General features: G+C 40.6%; 1 protein-coding gene across 1 annotated transcript; it reads left to right on the forward strand.

Moving 5' to 3' along the window:
• LOC113444609 (SUN domain-containing protein 3-like) lies at nucleotides 1–25,506 on the forward strand. The gene is made up of 12 exons (XM_087923207.1): nucleotides 1–76; nucleotides 4,555–4,644; nucleotides 5,849–5,933; nucleotides 9,898–9,968; nucleotides 12,130–12,185; nucleotides 14,056–14,096; nucleotides 15,894–16,050; nucleotides 18,853–18,937; nucleotides 20,787–20,896; nucleotides 22,731–22,898; nucleotides 23,943–24,032; nucleotides 24,863–25,506. Exons 1-12 carry the CDS (start codon nucleotides 1–3, stop codon nucleotides 25,019–25,021), a joined length of 1,188 nt encoding a protein of 395 aa, XP_087779333.1. The 3' UTR covers nucleotides 25,022–25,506.
• Nucleotides 25,507–26,246: the final 740 nt, after the last annotated feature.

The following is a 26,246-nucleotide window of genomic DNA, read 5'->3' on the forward strand; positions in this document are numbered from 1 at the left end:
ATGGATGGGAAACGCTCTGTGCGAAGATGCCCAGCTCAAGCAATGCCAGCTTTTCAAGATAACTCCGCTGAGCAAGGTAACAATTCCAGGGCGACAAGAGGATCAGGCAAGACCCAATCAAACAAGTAAGAAGGATGCATGCATCTATATTTATATAGGTACTGTAAAGAACAAATATATCTGTGAAAAAGAATCTAGGAGACTCTTCTTCAAATTAATGCTCTTCTTTTGAGGCCTCACTTCCCAGAATTCTCAGCCAGCACAACCAACCACTCCCTCAACTTTCTCCTCAGCTGCATTTGTCCAGTATAGCTTCCTACAGATTGAGAAGATATTATGAATGACTACATGACTGCACATATGCTGCTGCAATTCACCAGTTGCTCGTAAATGATTCTCTAATTGCATTACTGGGTTTCCCAATGTGGTCGCTGAAATCCTGAGTTTTTCCAATCATATCCAGAAATCAGTTGTTGAGGAGGACAACAGGAAGATAAGCTGCCAAAAGGCCCGAGAGCAGTATCTCTTTTCCACTGACACACCACAATAAGGATATTTTGAATGCATCTGAGGATTCATATTCAGTTTGTCATAGTTTGGCATCTGGGCCAAACAAGTCTGGCCATATCCCTAAGCAAAACATAAGTGGTTCGTTTGTTTGTTTGTTTAAAAAATCAGACTCCTCAATTTTCTGCAATGAACCACTGGACAATGACTCCTTTAGCAAACAGCGGTGAAGAGGATTTCCTAGGAACAGTGCATTCAAAAGAAAGTAGGAGCAGCAGATACCATAACATTATTAATATAAGATAAAAGTGACCTGTGGGAAAGTATCCCTTGCCGTACATTGAAATATATATTAATATAATAGAACTCTCAACATTCAAAAGACAAACACTGGAGGATTGGAAATCACTACAGTAATCAATTGATCGAACAATAGATTGTATAATGTGATGAACGTGGAATTTGGCATTTCTTAAAACACTTAAAAGCGAAGAGCCCTCTGCATTGTAACGCCAGCCCTGTGCAACATCCTTCTCCCTCCCTCCTCCCCGGGTGAGGAATGTCCCCACCCTCCTATCCTTCTGCAAGAGCACAGCTGGCTGGAGAATTCTGGGAATTGAAATCCACAAGTCTTAAAGTTGCCAAGTTTGGAGACCTCTGGCCTGGAGACTTGGCTTGGCTGGTTAGCCTAGGGATCCAATAAGGAAGTAGATCAATGGAGGTGTTTGCTAGACCAACTTGCTGTCTCCACTTTCCCCCTGCACTTCCTGCTCTCCCTCTGCTCATCTTTTTTTATTTCATATTTCATATTACTGTACTTCCATTGTTCATTCTTTCATTCCTTTAGTATTGCTATTTTTATATTTTTAATCTTTTTTTTTCAATTTGAATGTAAGCCATCCAGAGTATCCCACAGTGAGATGAGCGGCAAACAAACTTAACAAACAAATCTTATGGTATCTAACAAACCGGCCTTTTTCCAAGAAATTCAAAGCAGTGTAGATGATATTGAGATATTGGACTGAAGCGTTATCTGGATATGAAGAGGGAAAAGTAACTTAGAGCATGTGCAGGTGACCAATACAGGGATGGGATTCTACCAGTTCGCACCTATTCGCTAGAACCGGTTGTTAACATTCTAAGCAGTTCGGAGAACCGGTTGTTAGAACAAAATTACTGGCCTAATCCTGTAAGGAAGGCAGGAAGGAAACATTGTGGTGTTGCTTACGGAAATTGCCTCTCTGTTAACCCTTATTACATTCTTGGCAGGACAAAACTTCCTGTCTCAGGAACATCTCTGGAGTTTTTTTCCCCCTCCTTTGCTGGTACTTTGCTTATGTGGAGTGACCATTCAAAGTTACAATGGCACTGAAAAAAGTGACTTATGACCATTTTTCACACTTATGACTGTTGCAGCATCCCCACAGTCATGAGAGGCCAGGTGAGGCGATGCATTCCTCGATGTGAGTGATGTTGAGTTGGCCACACCCAGCCAGTCACATGACTACCAAGCCACACCCACCAAGCCACACCCACAGAACCGGTTGTTAAAAAATTTGAATCCCACCCTTGGGCACAACCTTAAATCAAATCCATTGTAATAATATATTGTTAACAGGGCTTTGAAGTTTAACTTTGCTGTTAATTAACCTTGTCAAACATCTGGGAAATCAGAAGATTCAGACCATTCAGGTAAGTATCAATGTGTACAAAGATTTATTGCAAGTTTAAACAACCATCTAGCCAACTGACCATTAAGGGAAATGCTCAGGAGATAAATGCTCAGGAGGCATTTAAGGTGGGCTGGACTTCTCTTGTGGGTGCCCAGGGACTTGTGACTTATGACAAGTTTGATCCCTCCCTCAGGCTCAGCCTGGTCATCTGCTACATACTGTTAACTATGTTTTCTTCATGTATATAAAATGTATGACAGGTCAAACTGGGTTGCAAATAGGTGTAGAAGTTTATAAATCTGGGACAGTGGTGGGATTCAATTTTTTTTACTACCGGTTCTGTGGCTTGGTGGGCAGTGTGGCTTGGTGGGCGTGGCTTGGTGGGCATGGCAGGGGAAGATTACTGTAAAATCCCATTCCCTCCCCTCCCCACTAACCTGCTTTCCAGCTCTGTTCTCCTGTGCAGGGCAACAAAAGAAGACCCAGCCAATCAGCTGGGACTCAGGAGGCAGAGAATAGATGGGGGCGGTGCCAGTCAGAGGTGGTATTTGGCGGTTCTCTGAACTACTCAAAATTTCCATTACCGTTTCTCCAGAACTGGTCAGAACCTGCTGAATATCACCTCTGATCTGGGACCTGTTTTGCAAGGGAGAAAACTATTATTGTTGCAATATATTTGTCAGTGTTCAAACTAGGAGGGATGATATGTGTTTTTCTTTTTTGTCATTTTAACTCACATCTTTTTTAAACGTTTTAGTTTAGTTTTGTTTTGTTTTTGTTAATTTTTTTCCCCTTTGGGTTTTTGTGTTTTAATTTTTTGAATAAAATAAAAAGTATTGGAAACAAGTACAGGAGAAGCTCTGGTCATGACCATGATTTGTTCCATAACTTTGGTTGCAACCTGATTTGGTCGTTACCCAAACCGAATTTTGGAAAGTTGGTGCTTGCAAAAAAAAAAAAAAAATGGCACAGAAGAGGAAATCGGCTGTGAAAATCTTTTGTGAATTTTTGGGTTGGAACTCGATTTAGTTGTGGTCAGAAGCGTTCATGACGAGAGGTTCTGCTATATAATCTAAATGTACACATCTCCCTTAATACTGTACTCATATGAACACAAATGAACAATGAAAGCAATACAATGAAACTTTGGGAAAGATGGATTTATTGTAACAATGGGGTTAAAAGGTTTTTCACACCTCCTTTGGATCCTGTCTGCACTTTCCCAAGACAGGTATGCCATGTTTGGGAAACTATAGTCTAGAACCAATATTTAGGAATAGCAAATAGTATTTTAATATGCCTTGTTGCCACAATGGATGAGACTGACGCTAAGGAACATCATTCTTAGGATAATGTATTTCAGGCAGCCTCCACGTTACAGCTACAAAACATGAATAAAGCTTTATTCAGGAGCTGTGGTGACACAGTGGTTAGAATACAGTATTGCAGGCTAACTCACCGTTGACTGTCAGAAGTTTGATCCTGACCGGCTCAAGGTTGACTCAGCCTTCCATCCTTCCGAGATCGGTAAAATGAGGACCCAGGTGGTTGGGGGCAATAGGCTGACTGTGCAAACTGCTTAGAGAGGGCTGTAAAGCACTATGAAGCGGTATATAAGTCTTAAATGCTATTGCTCAATGCTAAAGGGTTAGTATTTTTCACGGTAATTACAAATGGTGCCCCAGCATAACATGTGCATTTTTAGAGTGCTGGAGATCATTTGTAACTCTTCTTCTTTCAGCTGGTACCTGCTTAATTCTTCAGGAGGTTGTCCCAGGACATCTACATCTAACCAGGTGTCTTCAATTTATGATCAGGGAGAAGAAAATGGGCGTAAGTCTAAGAAACATTTAGGCTTTGGAGGACCCACTAATCATTAGAAGCCACAGATTAAAACAAAAATAGAAAAAATATGTCAGGATTGCATCTTGCATCTTTTTGCTAGTTTAGATCTGTGCAGTGTATACAAATCCACTAAAGATCTTCAGTATTGGCCTAACAACACATAATTTTGCAGTCCCCCCTGTATCTTCTCTCTAGCAATTAATCTATTCAAGAGGGCGAAGAAATAAGAATAGGAAAGAAAAGAAACTACTGTACAGATTGTAGAAATATATATTGATGCAGATGGAAGTCAGAGCAGCTGCTGTCAATCCAATCTATATACAGAAATCATTGATGTAGGACAGTGATGGCTAACCTTTTTGGCACCAAGTGCCCAAAGTGCGCGTGCATCCCCAAAATGCAATGCACTCCCCCGCGCATGCCCCCTGCCCCCTGTGTATGCCATCTCTGACACGTGTGCCATAGGTTTGCCATCACAGATTTAGAATGACAGTAAGGATTGAATAATGAAAAGGGTTTTCTTTGGCAGGAGGTTTTACCAGAGAAGTCATTGCCAGTGAGAATTGCTGTAGCCGCTTGTCATCTGATTCCACAGCTTCATCTCAAAGGAGTACGCTGAGTATGTATCTAGCAGTTCCACTTTCCTACAGCTTTCCTGAAAATATGGTGCATTTGATAGCTAAAGTTATTGAAGCAGGAGCTAGACAGCTTTCAACCAAGGATGGAAATTAATCCTCCAAGACACCTTCCAACTTTAGAATATCATGATGGTCACATATTGTTTTGTCTTTGAGTGATATTTAAGTAGATTGACAAATATAAACTCTTCTGGAGTTTTTTCTTATCTACTTGACACAACGATTGTCCCAAAGGTGCTTTTTTTTTTGACACAACCATGGTAACAAGATGTTTCACCTGGTGGTGTTCAGGCTTTTCTGGAATACCAGATCTGTAGCACAGAAACTTACATGTTCATCCAAACCTATAGTAAGTGCTAAATGCAGGAATGACAGACTTGAGAATACCCTTATCCATCTTTCTCATCTACTGTATTTCTTCCTATATGTAGAAAGGGACAGTGAGTGTCAGAAAACTTTTTCAAGGTTGCCTACAGAACATAATAGTTTTCTGACCTAGTGTGAAAGTCTTAAAATATATTGCTAAAGTGACATATTTTTTAAAGAATAGGATTACATTCCACCAACAGTTTTGGTGGACATGATGATGCATTTAAAATTAAAGCCCCCCTTTTTTTATACAGTCTAGAAAAAGTTAACCTTAAAAAGTCTAACTGAAATGAACATTTAACTCTAAAAGTTCCTCTGATTTTAGTAAGATTTAAGAAGGCCTAATCTCCTCTGGATTGAACCTAAGGTCAGTAGTAGTGATTGGCTATATTCATTTGATCTACTGAGTTTCAGATTAAGCCACTTCATTGTATAATTCTGCATATCAGTAATTTGGAGAGCCTTATTTGATAGAATGGGATGCAGATCTAGATCTCAGTGTAACCTAACATTTTATTTGGGGTTTTAATGTTGACTAGATCCCACCACATTAAAATAGAGTTTGATCCGATATCTCATGTTGTGACATGATGAATCATACATGGCAACAACATACATGGTGCATACCAGAAATAGTACTAACTGGTGTATTTGCTAAGAGTTTGAATTGTGAATTTACCAATTTCATTTATTTATTTTACCTTTATACTTAACAGTCCTCAGCAGATCAGATGACCAAACAAGTATATTCCCAGTTACTTTATAAACTTTCAGAAATAACTCCTTCAATGTTTTGTGAATTGTTCTGTTTCACAGAAACCATATGCTGCATTCCCAGCCTCATCATATATTCTATTATCTGCTTTCTTCGAAAACTTTTACAGTCCTGCTACTGTTCAAGGTAAGTAGCAGTGCAAAAATGTTCACAAGCTCCTTTGGAAAGAAATCATGACCAAGACTTTGCTTCTGATAGTCTTCTCCATTACAGAAGATCTCACTTGGGTGGGGTAGAAGTTGGAAATGTCATATATTAAGATGTCTTTTGACAGGCAAGACTTTAAAGATGTGCTTTCTCTAACACCTTTCTTATTTTAATTGTCTTAATGAACTTTACGTATTTTAAATATTTTAAAAAATATTTTATTTATTTGTAAATTCATGTTATATATTAAAATAATTTGTTATAATTTTATGAAACATTCCACTATCTTATTGTATTTTAATGGTGCATTTTATGCACAAATTAATTATCCTTATTTTCTCCCTTCCTTGACTCCAAAAGTAACGAATTCTGCATGGTCCCATTTGCACTTCCTTGCTTGTTGTCTCTCTGGTACTAAGTCCCTCCCTCTCCATTCAAGTCTACTTCCCCAAACCTCATATCTTCTCCAGCCAACTTACTTGGCAATTTCTTTGGTGGTGAAAGTTGCCAAGTTTGTTCTACCCACCCTGGCTGAGCTGGGAATGGGACAACCCGCCATAGCCAAACTCATCCCTGCAACCAAACTCGCCACGGCCAATATACCACAGCCAACTCACCATGGCCAACTACCCGCAAGACAACTTGCCATGGGACAATTTAACAATTCAAATTTATTATTTAAAATAAATTTAAAGATGTTTTATTTTTTGTCATTTACATTTCATCCTGTCCCTCCTTTCCCATCCTTTCTTCAATGATTCCATTCCATCATTTCTTTGATATTAGTGTAACTCTTGTCCTGTGGCAAGTTGGCCGTGGTGAGTTGGCTATGGCGAGTGGGCCGCATCAAATAGTCGTAGATCCAGCTGAGATATCCACTGACTTTGTGAATCCTTGGCATGGATTCAAGCTGCCTCTCTCCTCCATTACTTGCAGGAAGAAAGATAAGGATTGTGTTATGTCTTCCTCTACTGGTTATTCACAGTATTCCTCTTGCTGGTTTCCAACCACTTTTTCTTTTCCTCTCCCTTCTGCTTTTCCATGTCTCAACTGTGTGACCTTAACATGCTTCTGAGCACATTCTTAATCACGATCCTGGTTTATTTCCCCTGATCCTCTTAGGAGCTGGTTAAAGTATATTCCCAGAGTCAGGATATTTAGAAGAACAAACTCTTCTACATCCTGTGATTTAGCTTAACATTTCAACTTTTGCCTAGTTTACACCAACTTTATTGCAATCCCCTGGATTTCATTTACCATACCGGGACAATGAATGGTAATACTTCTGGTAGCTATCAAGCCCAAACAGCCTATCAAGCCTTTTGGCTCACAGTAGATGCAAACCAAAATCAACAGTAAAGAGGGAGAAATAAGACTGGGGTTAACTGCTCGCATCATGCCACTACCCAAGTTGTATAATGAGGTCTAGGGGCCAAGAGGCTTAATTCACAATAATTGACTCACTGTGTGGTGGTATCACTACCCTGTTTCTCCAACAATACGGCCTCCCCCAATAGGAAGTCCCAGCATGTTTTATAGGCATGAAATGAAATTAAGCCCCTCCCCCCAAATTAAGGCCTATATTAAAACATGCAAAATGGAGGGGAATGGTGAGGGGGGGGCTTGCCGTTAGGAAGTACTTTTGTTGCACACCCGGATATGGTGCTGCCTGCGTTGACCCCGATACAAAGAGCCCCACCAACGCCGAGGTCAACTTCCAAGCCATCGCCACCAGCCCGCCCAAAGATGCAAGTGGGGGGGGATTAAGTCACACACACACACACATCAAAAAGACAGCCTAGCCATTTCTTCGGGGCTCAAAAAAAAAAATAAGACCCGGCCTTATTATATGAGAAACACGGTACATATTTGAAGAAACAGCATTGATGTTCCCATGTGCTACAGCTTTTATGTCTAGAAACGGGAAGGCACTATTGACCTAGAAAGTCAGTTTAATGTGTTTGTAATAGAAGGTTTTGAAGTGGAGTAAGGATTGTAGTGTGTCAGAGAAGTCATTTTAATCCTAAACATAGGAATGCACAGGGCATTTGCAGTCTAAAGTGCTGTGGATAACTAGAACGGACACCCTGCATAAAATATATGCCCCATATATCAAGATTAGCTCGATACCCATGCTTCGCTACGAAACTATGTGGTCCGGCTTAGTTTGGGGGGGAGGAAAAGAAGGGGGAGGGGGAATTCTGCCTTTGCCTACAAGCATCCATCGATATTCATCTGTCTAGCATCCTATCAGTGTGTGTGAGAGAGAGAGTTGAGGGCTGTTTGGAAACTGAAAGAGTTTTTCTGTGTGAGCAAGGAGGAGATAGCAATGAGCCTGGGCATGGCTAGCTCAATTGTTCTGTACTAAAGCTACTTGGTGCTGTGAAACTAAAACTGAAGCTGAAACTCTTCTCTGCTTGTGTTTTGCATTTGGAAGAGATTTCTTTTCAGGTGGGGAGTGGGATTAGAACTCCTTAGCATCAGAGCGTGTTAATAATAATATACAAAATACTAATGCTCTGATGGTCATTTTGAAAAATCCTTTCTTGGTGAGCACCTAGAAGCCAAGAGGAACATACAATTTCAAGTTTGTAGGCTTTACAGTTCTGGTGATTTTGTGATGATGTGTGAGTGGTATTTCGCTTTTATATATATAGATAACTGATTTAAAAATGCACGTAGATTGAATAATGGCCTAATAATTCAAACTGCATATGCATCCATCACAGATCATGATGATATGCAAAGGACAAAATACATATCATGATGCATGTATTGGCCTTTGATATTCCCCAGTATCACACGACAGTACAAAAATCAGGTGGTCTGCAAGATGATACTTATATCTCATCCTTTGCCCTCCACCTGTCAAGATGGCTGCCTCTTTCTGGATACTTTTGGATTGCTCTCAAACAGCCAAGATATGTGGAGGGCAGAGGGAATGTCCTTGAAGGGCAGAAAATAGATCCCTATGAAGGCAATAGTTAGAACAAGTTTGAGCCCAGGTCAAGAAAATAATGTGTGAAAATATCTCAGGTCCCTCCCCAGGTCATATGAAGATAAAGTGAAGGAGGGAGGAAGCATGTCAACTTACAAGATTCTGTTAGTACAGATTTGCAATAAAACATCTGAATTTATATGGCTTTGGTTTCTAGTCTTGTCTACATTATAGGCCTACAATATCATATATCATATCATTTCATTCATTCTACATGATAATCTTATTCTAATTTATTCCAATAGCCTCTTGCCTTCTTACCAGCTTACTTCCTCCCTTACTTGCAGGAAGAGAGACAAGGCTTGTGCTATGTCTTCCTGTACTGCTTACTCACGAGTAGTCTTTCTGCTGACCCTCCTGGTTTCCAACAACTCTTCTCTTTCCTTTCCTCTCTTTTCTACTTTTCTGTGTCTCAAGCAATGGAACAACTTGAGCATTGCCTAGAATTGGATGCTTAGGAGAAAATGACCAGTTTTACACAAAGGCAAGCAATTTCCAATTCCATCTCTGCTTATCCAGTCTGGGAAAGGCCCCTGTTTGAAATCTAAGAATGCTGCTAACATTTTAAGCAATACTGATCTGATTGAACTCAGTAAATGCAAGTTCTAGGTGTTTGTTCCCTCTCTCATGCAACAGCTAGTATGGCCATAAGGTATGATGTGATACCATTGGCACTGGGGGTTAAGGAAACACCCTGTTGATGACATCACACCATGCATTGTTTTATGGCAGATATCAAGCAAGGAAGAGAGGAGAGAGAAAAAGACATGAAGTAGCAGCAACTCTTAGAATGACTTGTTAATAAACCTCTCTGGTTTGGGAAGAAACCAGTAAAGTCCTTGAGTGACTTTCGCTATTATCAAGATTCCTATTCTTATCCTTAGCAAGTCCTAAGAATTGTTCCGTCCATTGACTTTCACTTAATGATCCTACTTTCCTCCTCAGGAATCAAAACCCCATGGCAAACTGTGTGAGATGCTTGACGTTGCTCATCATAGCTGCCTCAATCATTTATGGTAAGTAAGTACTCATTGTTCCATTTGAGATTTGAAAAATATCTGAATAGTGGCAGGTTCTCATGGGTCTAACATAAAAGGTGAGCTCATGTTGAGGATCTGAGTGTCAGAAGTCCCAATGTGCCAGAGATAACAGTCACTTTTATCCAAAAAAGTTCATGCTTTATAACACAAGTCAGGTGGACAATGCAGAGGTCAAGGAGGGTCTGTTTACTGCTCATTATCACAGTGACAAACAACCCAGCAATGGTGCCAGTGAAGCTCCACCCCAGCCTTCAGTTTCCCATCAGCCTGGGTTCACAGACGAAGTTCCAGCCAGCCCACAAGGCGAGAGGCAGGCAACAATACCAACAAGTCCAGTGTTCCAGCAACCAAAACACAGTCCAAGAGTCCGAAGTCTGAGAGCTGAGTCCAAGTCCAATGTTCAAGGAACAGGATCCAGCGAAGCCGGGAAGAAACACTTCAAAATGAGCAAGGTGCCCCCAACAAGCACATCGTCCTAAATGTCTGGTTAAATCACCCTTCCCCAGCTTTCCTTGTGAGGAAGGGCAAAGCTGCTTCCTCGCAAGCAACCTCGCTGACCTCCTCTGTGTCCTTCTCTATTCTGCTCTGCTCATCTGTGGATTGGCGAGGGAAAGGGTTGTTCCTCATCGTGATCTGGAGCCTGTCATCTCTGTTGGCCCTCTGCAGCTGCTCTGCTCCAGCAGGGGGCTCCCCATCCAGTTGGCTGCCACCCTCTACACTGCCAGATAGCCCTGGGACTGCCTCGTCCTCAGCCCCTCAACTCTCCACTCCTTTGGAGAGGACTGTGTCCTCCCTATTGGGAGGTCCCAGCTCCAAGAACTCCAACTCCCGCTCTGAACCGGGATCCGACAAAGTCATGGCACACCTGCAGATTCTTGCAGGACAAATATGCATGACAGCGTACGGCAGAAGGATCCAACCTGCATCAAGGGCATGTTATTATGCATCCTATGACTTTCACCCTTTTCTTAGCAGATACAGATTTTTCTCCCAGTACTGAAAGAGATTCTGTCAGGGAAAATTTGGGTAGGTGGTTGAAGTAGAAATAGTTGGGAGTTTGAATGGCAAGTATTGGTAGGAAGAAGTTAGTTTTTAAATGCTCTGTCAGGTAGTGGGAGAAGATGGCTTGGTGTGGTGATATCTTTCTTATATACACTTCTATATTACACAGTGTTTATAAAACTAGTCTTCCAAGCTTTTCTATTCTTTCAAAATGAAAGTCTTCAATATAGTTACCAAATCTCAGCAGAAGTAGGATTAATTTACTTCTTGAAGTGTTTCGAGGAAAGAGGATAACACAGAAGTCTCCAGTCTTAGCTTTGCTTGGCTAAGGAATTCTAGGAGTTGAAGTCCACAAGTCTTAAAATTGCCAAGGTTGGAGACCCCTGGGATAACATGTTAGAGACTTCTTTCCTAATACTGTTCTAGTATGTCGCATGTCTGCAGTCCTGTCAGAGACCCAGAAATACAGGTACTCCTCAACTTATCACCACAACTGAGCCCAAAATTTATGTTGCTAAGTGAGATTTTTGTTAAATGAGTTTTTCCCCATTTTAGGAACTTTCTTGCCATAGTTGTTAAGTGAATCATTGCAGTTAAGTTAATAGTACATGTGAAAAAAAGGCATAAGTCATTTTTTCAGTGCCGTTGTACCTTTGAATGTTCACTAAACGAACTGTCGTAAGTCGAGGATTACCAGTACTATGAAAACTGCATGGACACATGCATAGGTAATAGACATTAAACATCACTCAAAGGAGATTCCAGTAGAGAGAAGTTTCCTGAATATGGGCTCCCACCGGAGTCCAAAAGCTTGGGAGTCAACCTCTGGATCCGGTGACTGACCCACATTCAATAAAAGGAAATTTTATATTTGCTAAACTGGATACTGAGGCTGAGAGTTGTTCTGTAATAAGTCCCAGTTAAGAGGCTGTAGGTGAGAGTCATGTAATTTCAAATTGGACTTGCAGTGTGAAAAAGCAAGTCTATGAATCGGCACTTGAGCAATTCCCTCTGTGTGAAATAACCAGGTTGAATTTTGTGCCCCTTTAGCCATTTCTCGGACATGAAGCTTCAAGTTAAAAGACATTTTTAGAGTTAATTGTAGAAACTTCCCATTTTTGCTTATTTCTTACAGGTGTTGTTTACTGCGTTTGTCAATACCTCCAATTATCAGATGGCCTAGCATCAAAGGTAAATACCATTCCACAGAAAGGGAAGTCATCAAAACGGTTTGAGGCCAGATTGGGCAACTCATGGAGAATTTGGGAAGTAGGCCGTGGGCCTCAAGACAAAATGGGTGCCACACACAAAGAGCTTTTCCTCACTAGCGATTCTCAATGGAAAAAAGCACTTGCTGGATAAGCAGAGGCCAACATAATGGAGGTGCTGTTCATGTTTGCTTTCTTGGGTTTTGAGGCTGCCAAAAATGTTGTATCTGGAAAACAGAAAATGAATTTGTGTATAGTCCACCATCATGGGAGTGACAGTTAAAACCTGGATTTCCTTTGTTTTTTTAAATAAAAGAATGGCTCAAGTAGCTCCTCTGTTTTTGTATCCAATAACAGACAGTCCTTGTTTAGTGACTGCAATTGGCAAACTACAAGTGGGTTGTTCAGCAAAGCTGTCACTAAGTGAAAAATTACATGACCACAATTCTGCTTATTATTTTACTTCAGCTTTCCCTTGCTTTACAGCATCAGAAAGATACAATCCCAAACAGTTGCATGAGCCCAAACAGTATGGAAGGTGTTGGAAACTCAGTTTATGAAGAACCTGGGGAAAATGCCCTTTTCCCCTATTCCACACCACTTGAAATGCTCACCCTAGCACTGGGATGATTAGAAGGAAGTTAATGTTTGTATTTACAAGAGTGAGCAGGCACACAATGGGGGAATACATATTGAAAGGAGTGTAGCTGCTAGCTTCTTAGGAGGCCAATGCCTTCAGGGTGAAAGTGATTAGGATTTTGTCAATTCCAGACAGCAGCTGCCAGCAGGCTGTAATCAACTAATTAAGATTACACACCTGAGCCTATTAAGTTGTTCTCAGCAATTTTGGAGGAAGCACTGCTATACAAACAAGCAGCTCAGGAAGTGATAGCTTGGTTGAATTGGGTATAGTGATTAAAGTGCTGGCTTAGAAACCAGGAGACTGTGAGTTCTAGTCCTGCCTTAACCATGAAAGCAAGCTGGGTGACCTTGACCCAGTCAAACTCTCTCTCAGCCTAATTCACTTCACATTGTAGGAAAAATAAGAGGAAGAAGGTTGGATATGCTTACCACAGGGTAGGATACGACAGGGTTAACTACCGGTTCGGGATTTACGAGCTTCCCTGCATGCTGTGAGCCACGCGCCTGTAAATCATCATCAGCATGCTGTGTGCAGAGATGCAGCCTTTGAAACAGCCCTGTTTTCCTGCTTTTTTAACTGCAGCTGTGGTTTCTTTGGTAGCTGAAGTTGAAAAATTAGGAAATAAAGATCAGGTAAGAGCCCAAGTGGGCGGGTGGGCAAAAACACCAGCAGACATAGAACCGGTTCTATGTCTGCTGCTCTTCAGAGCTACCGGTTCTACAGAGGTGAACAGAACCGGTAGAAACCCCCCTGGCTTACCACAATAGGTTATTTTGTTTATAATAATACTAATATTAATATTATTAATAATAATAATAGTAGAAAGTGGGATACAAACAAGCAAACATAAAAATCTCTTGGCTCTATGAGGGGAATGGGATAAGCACAAGGCAATGCGGACATGTGACCAAATGACGTTGCAAAGGTAAATGTGGGTATCAGTCTCAAAGTTACTTTTTCATCATCTTTGTAATTGTAAATTGTCACTGTCTGAGGCAATCACTAAATGAAGACTTGTCTGTAATCAGTATGATAAGATTGTAATTTGCCACATAATTCTGATTGGGTAGGTATGGAATTGAACTTAAGTCAAGAGATATTTTTTTCTAAGATGGTCGTAGATTAACTACAGTTAATTATGGTTAGGATCCACATGTTTGACTGTTAATATTAAAGTTGAATCTTATCTGTTTGTTTATTCTTCCAACAGGAACTTACAAAAGTGTACGAAACTGAGCTAAATGAACTCTGGTAAGGCTATTCTACAACCCTCCAAAAAAAGACTCATTAATTAAATTTATAAGCTGCTTCAGCCTATCACAACTCTAGGCAGTTTACAAAATACAATAGTAAAAACAAGAATGTGCATAAGCTTTAAAAAAAAAGTCTAGAGATCCTCATTCAATAAACTAAAACACCCCAAAGAGGTTTCTCCCCTTCAAACCTAAGATATGGAAGAAAAGTGATGGTTTAAAGGCTTGTATAGCATGAGAGCTGTACAAACCTCAGGGAATGTGGCTTATTGAAATGCAGCATCACCTCAGCCAGGCTAGACTGACATGAACCACCTAAGACAGGACTGCCCTGCCTTGGCAACCTTCAGACCTGTGGACTTCAACTCCCAGAATTCCCAACCAGCCATGTCCTAGTTTAGGAGTTTAGGCCTCAACCCTCATGACCTCATGTACATTAGGATTAAAATGATAGGTTGTCCAATCCCATCCTTGGCCTACACCAATCCCTTTGGAGACAGTCTTAAGATTGAAAACACATTGGAAGCAGTGGTGGGATTCAAATTTTTTTACTACCGGTTTGGTGGGCATGGCAGGGGAAGGTTACTGCTAAATCCCATTCCCTTCCCACCCCACTAACCTGCTTTCCAGCTCCGTTCTCCTGTGCAGGGCAACAAAAGAAGACCCAGTCGATCAGCTGGGACTCAATGGGAAGCAGAGAATAGATGGGGGTGGGGACAGTCAGAGGTGGTATTTGCCAGGTCTCCGAACTACTCAAAATTTCCACTACCAGTTTTTCAAAACTGGTCAGAGCCTGCTGAATACTACCTCTGATTGGAAGACTTATCCAGAGAATAACTTTGGTTAGAGACCACAGTGCAACATTCTTTCGCACTGCACGATAAAATATTTAAGTTGCAATTCTATGGACCTTTTTGTGGAAGTAAGTTCCACTGAATTCAGTAAGATTCATTCCTGACTATGTATTTTTAGGGTATTGGGGTCAGGCATGCATAATATATCATTTCCTGAATCTAGCCACAATAATAGGCTGCTGCATTGCAGGCCCAGGAATGGTCTGGCAAACAGTTATGATGACAGGCAGTGCCCAACTTACGACCACAATTGAGCCCAAAATTTTTGTTGCTAAGCGAGACATTTGTTAAGTGAATTTTGCCCCATTTTAAGACTATCTTGCTACACTTGTTAAGTGAAACTCTGCCCTTGTTAAGTTAGTAGCACGGTTATTAAATGAATCTGGCTTCCTTATTGACTTTGCTTGTCAAAAGGTTGCAAAAAGGTGATCAATCAGTTGCCAAATGTCTGAATTTTGATCCTGTGACCATGGGGAGTCCGCAACAGTCGTAAGTGTGAAAAATGGTCATAAGTTACTTTTTTCAGTGCCATTATAACTTCAAACCATCACTAAGTGAACTGTTGTAAGTCAAAGGCTCCCTGTATTAACATTACTCTACAGCAGGGGTCTCAAACACAATTTACCTGGGGGCCGCTGGAGGCAGAGTCTGGGTGAGGCTGGGCCGCATAATATTATACTTTATATTATACTTTATATTTATATTATACACTAATATTATACTTTCATATCATGGTGGGGGCCACAGGATATCGTCCTGCGGGCCGCAATTGGCCCGCGGGCCGCGAGAATGAGACCTCTGGTCTACGGCGAAGTTCCGGGCAACACAAGATGGCAGCAACAGTAGAATGATTTGTATCCTTTTGCTGCCATCTAACAGTTTTTCAGAGTTTTGCAGCCCATATATAATCCTGACACCCATTTTTCCCCCTTTATTCCAAGGAAATCACAACATTTGCTTGAAGAACAATTCCAGGAAATTCAGGGCCTTAAAAAAGAGATGGATCAGATGTATTCTGAGATCGGCAGCATCAAGAAAGGCATCCTACAGTCCACAAAGCAAATCATTGAGGAAAGTGACTTTCCAGGAGAGAAGAAAGTAGGAAGCTGAGGCTAATCTCAGAATTTCTCTGGTTTCCTATCTTTCCAGATTATCGTTTTTTCTTTTCACATCTATTGCTCCCATAGAACGTCATTTTTTTCTTTCTTTTTTTCTTTCACAAAACTAAGTCTATTAGACTTGTTCTCATGCCCAGCCTCAAGACTACCAAATATGCTTAAAAATACAGTAGGGAAAACATTGAACCCCAGTGAGGGTCTCTTTCCTGCTGCAAAGGGTGTGTGTGTTACAATTTCATACTGGGCGCTAGTATCCTAGATGGCATCCAGTTTTGGTCACCACAATATAAACAAGATTTTGAGAAAGAAGAGCAGCAAGGATGATTAGAGGACTGGAGCAGAGGTGGGCTGCTGCTGGTTCACACTGGTTCTGGCGGGCTGGTAATTAAGATTAGGTTCAGTTTGGTGAACCTGCAAATCCCACCGTTGGCTGGCCCTGGCCCTCCTGTTTTTTTGGTCTGTTTTTCTGGCTGTTTTGGGGCCATTTTCCAGGCCCAAAAAACAGCCTGAAAACAGACCAAAAACAGGCCAACAAATGGGCAGGGTGGGGCCAGCCATTGGTGGGATTAGCTCCAACTGGCTGGATCTTACCTCTTCCTTTGAGGCGAGTGGCCAGGAGGTGGAGTTGGTTGTGATAAGTGACATCACCCACCCAGTCACATGACCAACCGGCCACGCCTACCCAGCCAGAGAACCAGTTGTTAAAAAATTTGCAGCCCACCACTGTACTGGAGGCTAAAACATACAGGGAATGGTTACAAGGATTGGGTATATGTGGTCTAATGAAAAGAGGGACTAGGGATGACAAGATAGCACTGTTCCAGTATTTGAGGGGCAGCCCCAAAGAGAAGGTCAAATTCCCCAAAGCATCACAGGGCAGGACAAGAAATAATGGATGGAAACTAATCAAGAGAAGAAGCAACCTAAAACCAAGGAGAAATTTCCTAACGGTGAGATCAACGAACCAGTGGAATGGCTTGCCTTCCCAGGTTTTGCAACCCTGTCGCTGGAAGCTTTTAAGAAGAGACTGGACAGCCATTTCTCTGAAATGGTATAGGGTTTCCTGCTCTTGAGCAGGAGGTTGGACTACGGGACCTCCAAGTTCCCTTCCATCTCTGTTATTCTATGAAAGGACTAAATAGATTTTCATGGTGTACAGTTTAGCTCTTTTATGTGTTTAAATGTCTTTAGTGAGGACATAGTGTGTTCTGTATGATGGGAGTTATCTTGTCTGCTTGGCTAAGGATGTGCCAGGTATGTAGTAACATGAGGCAAAAGTAGGACAACCCCTAGACAGGTTTCCCACTGCTCATGATAGTGATACTTATTGTTGACCTATTCCCCATTAGGAGAATGAATGCACTCAGGAAACGTAGTGAGACTGATGTTGAATAACACACAACCAGCATACAGATACACTAAATAGTAAAATGTAAGTTTTACTTCCAGTAAACGGGTAAACGAAGTCCAACAAACAGTCCAAATCATACATGGTTAAAGCAGGTAGTATTCAATACAGTCAATCCAAAAACGAAAGTCCAGTATCATAAACAAAGTTCAGTAAATGGAGTTTGCTAATAGTTTGCAAGACTCACAGCAATCCAAGCAGAACGATATTCAGGCAAAAGGCAACAAGGAAATGCAAGAAGAGAGCAAACCAGGTTTCTGAACTTCGTTTATGATACTGGACTTCGTTTTTGGATTATCCCTGGACTGATTGTATTGAATACTACCTGCTTGAAATGTGTATGATTTGAACTGTTTGTTGGACTTTGTTTACCCGTTTACTGGAAGTAAAACCTACATTTTACTATTCATTGTATCTGTATGCTGGTTGTGTGTTATTCAACACCACTCTCACTACGTTTCCTGAGTGCACTCATTCTCCTAATGGGGAATAGGTCAACACTTATAATAAAGGGTGTTCTAGTATGTTTTAAGTCTTTATGATGAAGACAATTAGTGTTTTGGAGAGTTGGGTGGTATAGAAATTTAATAATAAATAAATAAAAACTAAAATTATAGGATTACCATTTACCAAAAGTTCAAAGGGAATTTGTAGATCTTCAACCTGCTACATGAACTAGTCTGGCTCAATTGATTGATGTCCTATGAATTATTAAATCACCTCTCCTTTCTGTCCACTTTTCTTATCTGCAAAAGTCCCAACCTTCACACACCCCAAAATATAGGCATTGCATGGAGATTTCTGCACTGACATAAAGTTTTGTCTTTTGACATTGGCCTCAAAGTGCCTTTGACTAGAGCTCTCAAAATGAAATGCTGTCTTTCAGTGGTCTGAAAGATTTGAAGAAATCATCATTTCCTAGAGAAATCAAGATGGTTATTTGAAGTAGAGCTCTCAATTGTGCCCTAGGGCTGGCTACAGTGAGTGTTTCATAACCATCATCTTTCTACATATTTAAATCATATATGAAGACATCTGAATACTATCTAATAGAATTGTAGTACACAGCATCAGCAGCCACTCTTTATTAGTTAAATTTTGATATAAACAAATATTAGGTTAGATCAACTGGTAACATTAGATACCAGTTAACATTCCTTTATGAGCTATTCATTTGGGCACATTTCTATCTTTATCCAGCAAACATGAGGAACAAACCATTTCCTGAATTGGCAAATTTTGGCTTTTTTGACATGATGCTTCATTCTCCATATTCTTGTGTCTGTTGCTAGCAGTTGGAACCAAGCCTTTGTGCTATTTATAATTTATGGTGTATAAACCATTCCCCTGATGCATTTTTCTTCTCCTTCACAGGAAGTGCTCAATATACTCAATTTGGCTTTTAAGAAGATTTTTGAAGATGACATACAGATGGCTGACTGGGCTCAAAAGTCAATAGGTAATGCCCTGACAAGATGGAGTGGTTTTGGGTTTACAACTCATGGCCAGGAGGGCCTTTGCATAAACTGCTACTTGTGCACCAGTTACACCCAGTTCTGAACCCACATGCCTGCTTCGCCCTCACCCATGCTGTAGTAGTCTCCCATTTGGACTACTATAATGTGCTCTACGTGGGGTTGCCCTTAAGAAGTATCTGGAAGATTCAGTTGATTCAAAATTCAACGGCCCACATAGTTTTGCACAAGACAAGATTTGTGCATGTATCACCTTTTATGAGGAAACTTATCAATCTGCTTCTGGGTGCAACTCAAAGTGCTGTATATTACCTTTAAATCCCTACAAGGACACCCTTTCCTCAGTTACATCTTTCTGGTCCACCAGAGTGGGAAGGCAAAGTATGTTGTGGGTTCCTTCTATTAGGGAGGTACATCCTGTGGGACCAAGGAGAAGAGCTCTCTCTATAGTAGCCCCCTCCCTTTGGAACATCATTCCCTCAGAAATAAGATTGGCCTCCACCTTGTTACTTTTCGCAAGGCTTGGTTTTGTCAGCAGGCCTGAGGACCCCTGGTTGATATGGCGCTAACCAAGCAGCTGATGTGAGTTTGTGGTAACTGTCACTGGGGAGGGAGGGATAGTGAGGTTTTTCACACTGTAATCTTTTTATTGTCGTAAGCTGTCTGGAATAACTGTGTAAGAGTTGGGCAGCCATATGGATATGTTTAATAAATAAGCATATATAGTGAAGGAAATGTGTGCAAATAGACACGTTGAACAAATTGGTATGAGAATGGAAAAGAACTGAACTGAAGCTTGGGAAAAAAAAGTGACTTGAAATCATTTTTGAAGATTTATCTCTCTCTCCACACTAAACTCTACAAAAGATGAGTTGCTATTGGATAATTATATAAAACAATGTAATGTTTGATGAAAAGCTTCCTTATATTTTATTCTGTACTTATTCTAGCATTTATACAAGCCTATCATCTATCTACATGGAGACTATCTCAGGGGTGGGATTCAAATTTTTTAACAACCAGTTCTGTGGGTGTGGCTTAGGTGGTGGGCATGGCTTGGTGGTCATGTTATTGGCTGGATGTGGCCAACTCAATATCACTCACATCGAGGCATGCATCTCCTCGCCTGGCCTCTCATGACTGGGCATGCTGCAACAGTCGTGTGAAAAAAGGTCATAAGTCGCTTTTTTCAGTGCCATTGTTACTTTGAACGGTCACTCCACACAAGCAAAGTACCAGCAAAGGAGGGGAAAAATCTCCAGAGATGTTCCTGAGACAGGAAGTCTAGTCCTGCCAAGAATGTAATAAGGGTTAACGGAGAGGCAGTTTCTGTAAGCAACACCAGAATGTTTCCCTCCTGCCTTCCTTACAAGATTAGGCCAGTAATTTCTTCTAACAACTGGTTCTCCGAACTGTTTAAAATGTTAACAAGCGGTTCTACCGAATAGGTGTGAACCTGTAGAATCCCACCCCTGGGGTTAACGGAGAGGCAGGTTCTGTAAGCAACACCAGAATGTTTCCCGCCTCCCTAACAGGATTAGGCCAGTAATTTCTTCTAACAACTGGTTCTCCGAACTGCTTAGAATGTTAACAACCGGTTCTAGTGAATAGGTGCTAACTGGTAGAATCCCACCCCTGGACTATCTATGTGGGAACTGATATTGGGAATGAATGAATGAAATTTCTGATAAGAAATCTCTTTGTATTTTACTCTGTACTAATTCTAGACTTTTTAAAAAATCTGTCACCTAGCTTTATGAGAAAATGCATCTATGTGCTCACTAGGAATGGAACATGACTTGAGGGTACATAATCATCTGTCTGTCTATCTAGGAGCCACGATCGATAAAGACAGGACATCTAAGAGTTACAATTTTTTGCATCAGGAATACTGTTGGTTTCCATTTATCTCCTCAGCCAACCCCCCTGAAACTATTTTAGAGGTGCAGTATTTCTATCATTGCTATTAATTCAATGGAATAGTACAATGTCTCAACTAGAAAAAAATGATTGTCCTCTCAGTCCAGTTTCTATCTCATAATTACATGTCATTATTTTCTTCTGGGTGTTTTCTTTAATTTTTCAATCTAGCCTATATAGCCCTTGGATTTCTTAGAGATCTTGTATTCCCAAATGAAATGTTGATAAAAATCTGACTTCATTTAATTTTAAGGAAAGCTCAGTGCCGCTTGTTATATTCATTATGCACATATTTGTGTATGGCTCTGCAAACTTTTTCTGCAGTTCCTTAGGGCTTATTTTGTTCTGACTGGAAAATATAATTGTTGCATTTCCTTGCGTTATACAAATTACAATAAGTGATTTTGGTTGGTTTAGAGCAGAGTGAGGGATAGTTTGTGAAGTTTGTGAAATTTCGTGTTGCTGTCTTTAAAAATATTTTAAATGATGGCAACAGCTGTGGTGACAGAGTGGCCAGAATGCAGAATTGCAGGCTAACTTTGCTCACTGCCAGAAGTTCAATCCTGACCAGTTTAAGGTTGATTCAGCTTTCCATCCTTCTGAAGTCGATAAAATGAGGACCCAGATTGTTGGGGGCAATATGCTGAACAGCTCAGAGAGCGCTGTAAAGCGCTCTGAAGCAGTATATAAATCCAATTGCTATAACGTAGACTCCTTATTTATGCTTTCTGGACATTGGGAAACAAAAGGAGAATTCCCTCTGGTTTCTATAGAATTCTTCATTATTTGGCATTCAGAATGGAAGAAAATGGTTCCTTGTATATTTAGTTAGATGCGGGTAAAGCATTGACTGCTGTGTGGTGGACTGGCAATTGAAAAAATGACGGGAGACGCAGAGAAGACGTCTGAGCAACTGCCAGCCCCGAGAGCCCCCGGGTAGCAGTATTTATTAAGAAAATGCAAATACAAAATCAAAACAATGACTTCAACATTAGCTCAGCAACATTATCTAGCTAGGCCTTGGCGAAGGTGATAAATTTCCCGTGAGAAAGCAGGGCACCAAAGGTCCCATGGCTCGGATAGGTACTGTGAACTCCCACACACATTCCTGTCCTCTGAGCTTTGCAGATAACAGGATCAAACTCTCATCATAAAGACACTACTGCCCTCATGAGGAGCGTTTGTGATACCCCCAGATCTTACAAAGCTGTACAAGAACTTGCAGAATATGATGGATATATTACCACACTGCTGGTGATAAATGCTTGGGACCATGCCATCTTTAGTAACCATTTGTCAATCTTCCAGGAACATTCCTGTAATGGGCTTAATCCCATCCATCCCCTTTCTCTGTTCTTTTCACCTTCTACTTTCCTCACTTTATGTAAACCTTTTCCCCATGTTCTTTATTTCTAGGGGGATGCAAATAAAAGTGTTGGAGATCCGGGGCTTTTCTTGCCCGTTCTCTTCACTAATCTCCTCAGTGAGATTAAAAGGCAGATAGACAGACCAGTCATGAGAAAGAAAGAATGCCTCATTCAAAAGGGAGAAATGGGGGAAGAATGACATTTTCTGGATTGCAATTGATTGGAAAATTTACACTTGTTGGGATATTATTCTGGTTTATTTGCCGAGTAATAGTTTACTTTGCTGATGTATCTGACCTCTTAATAAGCCAGAGAGAACACAGGTAAAAGGTCAGAAGCAATTTTGTCACACATTCACAATTAAAGTTCACCACACTCCTGGAGAAACTCCAGTGGTGGTTGTACTCACACATAAAATCAATCTGCAGGACCTGAATTTAGACTGTGTCTGTTGAACATTTTATTTATATTAATTGCCTCCTGTTTGTAGCCGGACGTTAACCCTGGAAACTGCTGGGCATTCTCAGGATCTGATGGTCAAGCAGTAATTAAACTGCCTGAAAAAGTCCAACTCACAGCCATTACAGTTCAACACATCTCTAAAGCAATAGCTTTTTCGGAAGGAATCACAAGCGCCTTAAAAGATTTTTTGATTTATGTGAGTACAATATTGCTATATCTTTTCGCTAAGGTGCATTGAAAGAACTTTGATTTAGAAAGCACTAAGGCTACTAAGCCCTTGATATTGATCTGATATATGATAAGGAGCCATTCTGGTGTAAGGGTTAAGGTGAAGGATTAGAAATCAGGGCTCTGAGTTCTAATCCTCTCTTTTGCACAAAAGCCAGCGAAGTGACTTTGAGCCAGTCATTCTCTCTCAGGTCAATTCATCTCTCAAGGTTCTTGGGAAAGAATGGGAGGTGGAAGCATTATGTACATGCCTTAAATTATAATAAAAGTAGGATACAAATCTTTGGAATAATGGGCTAAATGGCCATTTCAACTGTAGGATTCTAAGACAAGCAATAGTGCTGCCCTAACTCTACCAGCTTCTGCCCTAAGTAGTTATTAATTTTGCTTATCCAATGGTATGGCTTCACCTTCTCTGGTGTCTTTAACTCAGAAAATGACTAGCACTTTCTTTGCTGCTTCCCATATGAGTTCATTTAAAGATTGTCCCTTTGCCCACTCCCTGGGATACTTCCATAAGGCGACTATCAGGGAAACTTTCTGCCTTCACTACCATCACTGTACAGGAGAGTGATTTGGGATACAATATGTGGGAGGAGGATGAAATGGACAAGACTTTTTCCTGCTACTTCCAGCTTTTTCTGAGAATATTAATTTCTAGATCAGTGCACCAGAATTGCTGGAAATCAGCAGCATGGCTTTTTGATACACAAGCCCTAACGTAGGTATCTTAACATCATCTTAAAAACAAAGTCTCAAATGCCCCTAGCAATAGGGTGAAAAGTGTACTTATCACACCACTCTCCATAGCTCTCTGCCCATTTCATATAAAATAATTCCCCTCACCATTAAGAGTGTCTGCCTGTCGAGACTCAAGGCTTCCTTTCTTTTATCTCTGCATTGACCTGACATCGTTGACCAAGAACTGTTTCTAGGTTGTCCTTCAGCGCCACTGCAGCATTCAACTCTTTTTTTTGAATCTTCTACGCTGATTCCTTTCGTTTAATTTTAGGGGCTAAATGATGAAACAAAAGAGGAGATCCTGCTGGGAACGTTCATGTATGATACTGAGAAAGAATTAATTCAGACATTCCCACTGAAGGTAAACTAGAAATGAGAGAAGTGGGGCAGAGGTAGAACCAAGAATGAGTGCAGTAGGAGAGAGTAAACCTGAAGAGGCTATGTCGGATTGAACGGTTTTGAAAGAACCTCTCCATGTTCTGCCACATCTCCTAAAAATCGGACAACGTTTAATTCAGCGTTTTAAGGAATGGATTAGGCTAGAGCTGGAAAATCAGAGCTCCTCCTAAGGAATGTAGTTTAGATAAGATGTAGCTAGCTAGCTAGTCCTCAACGTACAGCAGTTTGCTTAATGACCATTCAAAGTTACAATGGCACTGAAAAAGTGACATGACCATTTTTCACACTTATGATCATTGCAGCATCCCCATCGCCACGTGATTTACTTTTGCATGCTTGACAACTGACACTGTACATTTATGATAGTTGCAGTATCCTGGGGTGATGTGATCAACTTTTGCAAAGTCAGTGGGGAAACCAGATTCATTTAACATCCGTGTTACTAATTTAACAACTGTAGTGAATCACTTAATAACTGTGGCAAAAAAAAAAATGTAAAATGGGGCAAAACTCACTTAAGAAATTTTTCACTCAGCAACATAAAGTTTGGGCTCAATTGTGGCCATGGGTTGAGGACTGCCTGTACTGATGGGAGCTCATGGGACATAGTTAAAAAAAAATCCTTTTGTAACAATCCCAAAGCAGTTATATCAGCTATTTGGGAAACAGGTTTGCAGATATATAGGTTTTGCACTCTTCTGTTAAAATGATAGAGCCATTCAAGATGGTGACTTCTTCTAGATCTCTGTTGTTGTTTATTATGTTTGTTCTCTTCCCTCATCTACATTTCAGAATGAACAAGAGAAGGCATTCCAGTATGTAAAAATCAAAGTGCAGAGCAACTGGGGAAATCCAGAGTACACCTGCATTTATCGAGTCAGGGTGCATGGAAAGATGGCCAATATAAACCTTTTGAGCAAGAAAGTGGACGAAATCTCCCAAGATAAATAAAGGAAAACAGGAATATGAACATTTATACGAGCAAGTGTAAAGAGCACCTAGAACTTGCTCTAATTTTCCCAGGAGAGAATGGGAAAGAAAACACAAGGACATACTAATGATGTTGAATTATTTGACTAACTGTCACTAACAGATTTCAGTTTGATTTCAGCTGAAAATTCAGTTAGATTAACACAAAGGCATGCAGTTGTTAAACTAATTTGAGTTGCATGTATACTTTTGATTCTGTCCAATCTCTCAAAAAGATGAGATGACTGGAGGTGATCTCCCAATAAATATTTCAGTCCAGATTATAGCATAGAGGCAAATGCACTGTGTGAGAAAAAGACAGAGAGGGAACAAAACCTCTGTTTGAATATGACCTTGAAATATATTCTGAGAGTTAATCTAGAATACTTCTCTTTCTGATGGGCTTGATAGAAAGAAGAATACTTCTTTCATGACAGACGTTTAGCTGATCAGTGGGGTCTCCCAAATGGATATAACTAGCAACAAAGTCCTATGTGTATCATTTGCAAGTAAAGTTCCAATGAACTAACCATGTGGCCTAGCTATGCTTCTTATGGTCTGCCTGTGAAGGAGAAGAGAAGGTGATTTCTTCCCTCAGCAGTTCACTGTTTCTCTATGTTCTTGGTGGATAAATGGAATGATCTCATCACAGAAGAAGAGATGTCATTTCATCCTACCTAGACAGATCATTGTTTTCTCAGTGTGACATTCCTTGTCATATAGCAATGTGACAGTCAAGTCTGGCTCTAGGCTCGTGCCCTGGCATGAATAGACCTCAGCAAAGCAAACCGAGAGGAAGAGGGGCATCAACATATACCTACAGTGTGAAAAACAGCATACTGAGTTAAAATAGTTTGTACATCTACAAACAACCTGGCTCTGTTGATAGGTAGAACCACTAGCATTAATGAGTGCACAAACTCCACCTTGATCTGCCAATAAAAAGTCATAGGGTTCTGAGTAACAATTTGATACACTGAGGAGACTTCAATTTGTAGTTTTCTAATGGCATCAGGTGTTGTTGTATAATTTTTCAGTAATTTGGAGAATTCTTTTTGAAGTGTCCGCAGTTTCTCTTGACAAGTTCCTATTGAAGTCTACCAAAAGAAAGTTAGCTTACCAGAACTGGAAGAATTTGTCTGCTTTCACTTTAATTGCACTTTTTTTTTCCTTTAGGGAATATAAAGCAGAAAGGGTTAGCATGTGG

Source organism: Pseudonaja textilis, chromosome 2 (genome assembly GCF_049901715.1).
Source record: "Pseudonaja textilis isolate UNSWEBS1 chromosome 2, rPseTex1.2, whole genome shotgun sequence".
NCBI classification, from domain to species: Eukaryota; Metazoa; Chordata; class Lepidosauria; order Squamata; family Elapidae; genus Pseudonaja; species Pseudonaja textilis.

Bases quoted from the DNA above. Each gene is read 5' to 3' on its own strand.
- LOC113444609 (XM_087923207.1), top strand. From the start codon at position 1: ATGGATGGGAAACGCTCTGTGCGAAGATGCCCAGCTCAAGCAATGCCA. The intron at 18,938-20,786 runs GTAATGCCCTGA...CTGTCTATCTAG, and splicing joins CTGGGCTCAAAAGTCAATAG to GAGCCACGATCGATAAAGAC. The intron at 24,033-24,862 runs GTAAACTAGAAA...TCTACATTTCAG, and splicing joins TTCAGACATTCCCACTGAAG to AATGAACAAGAGAAGGCATT.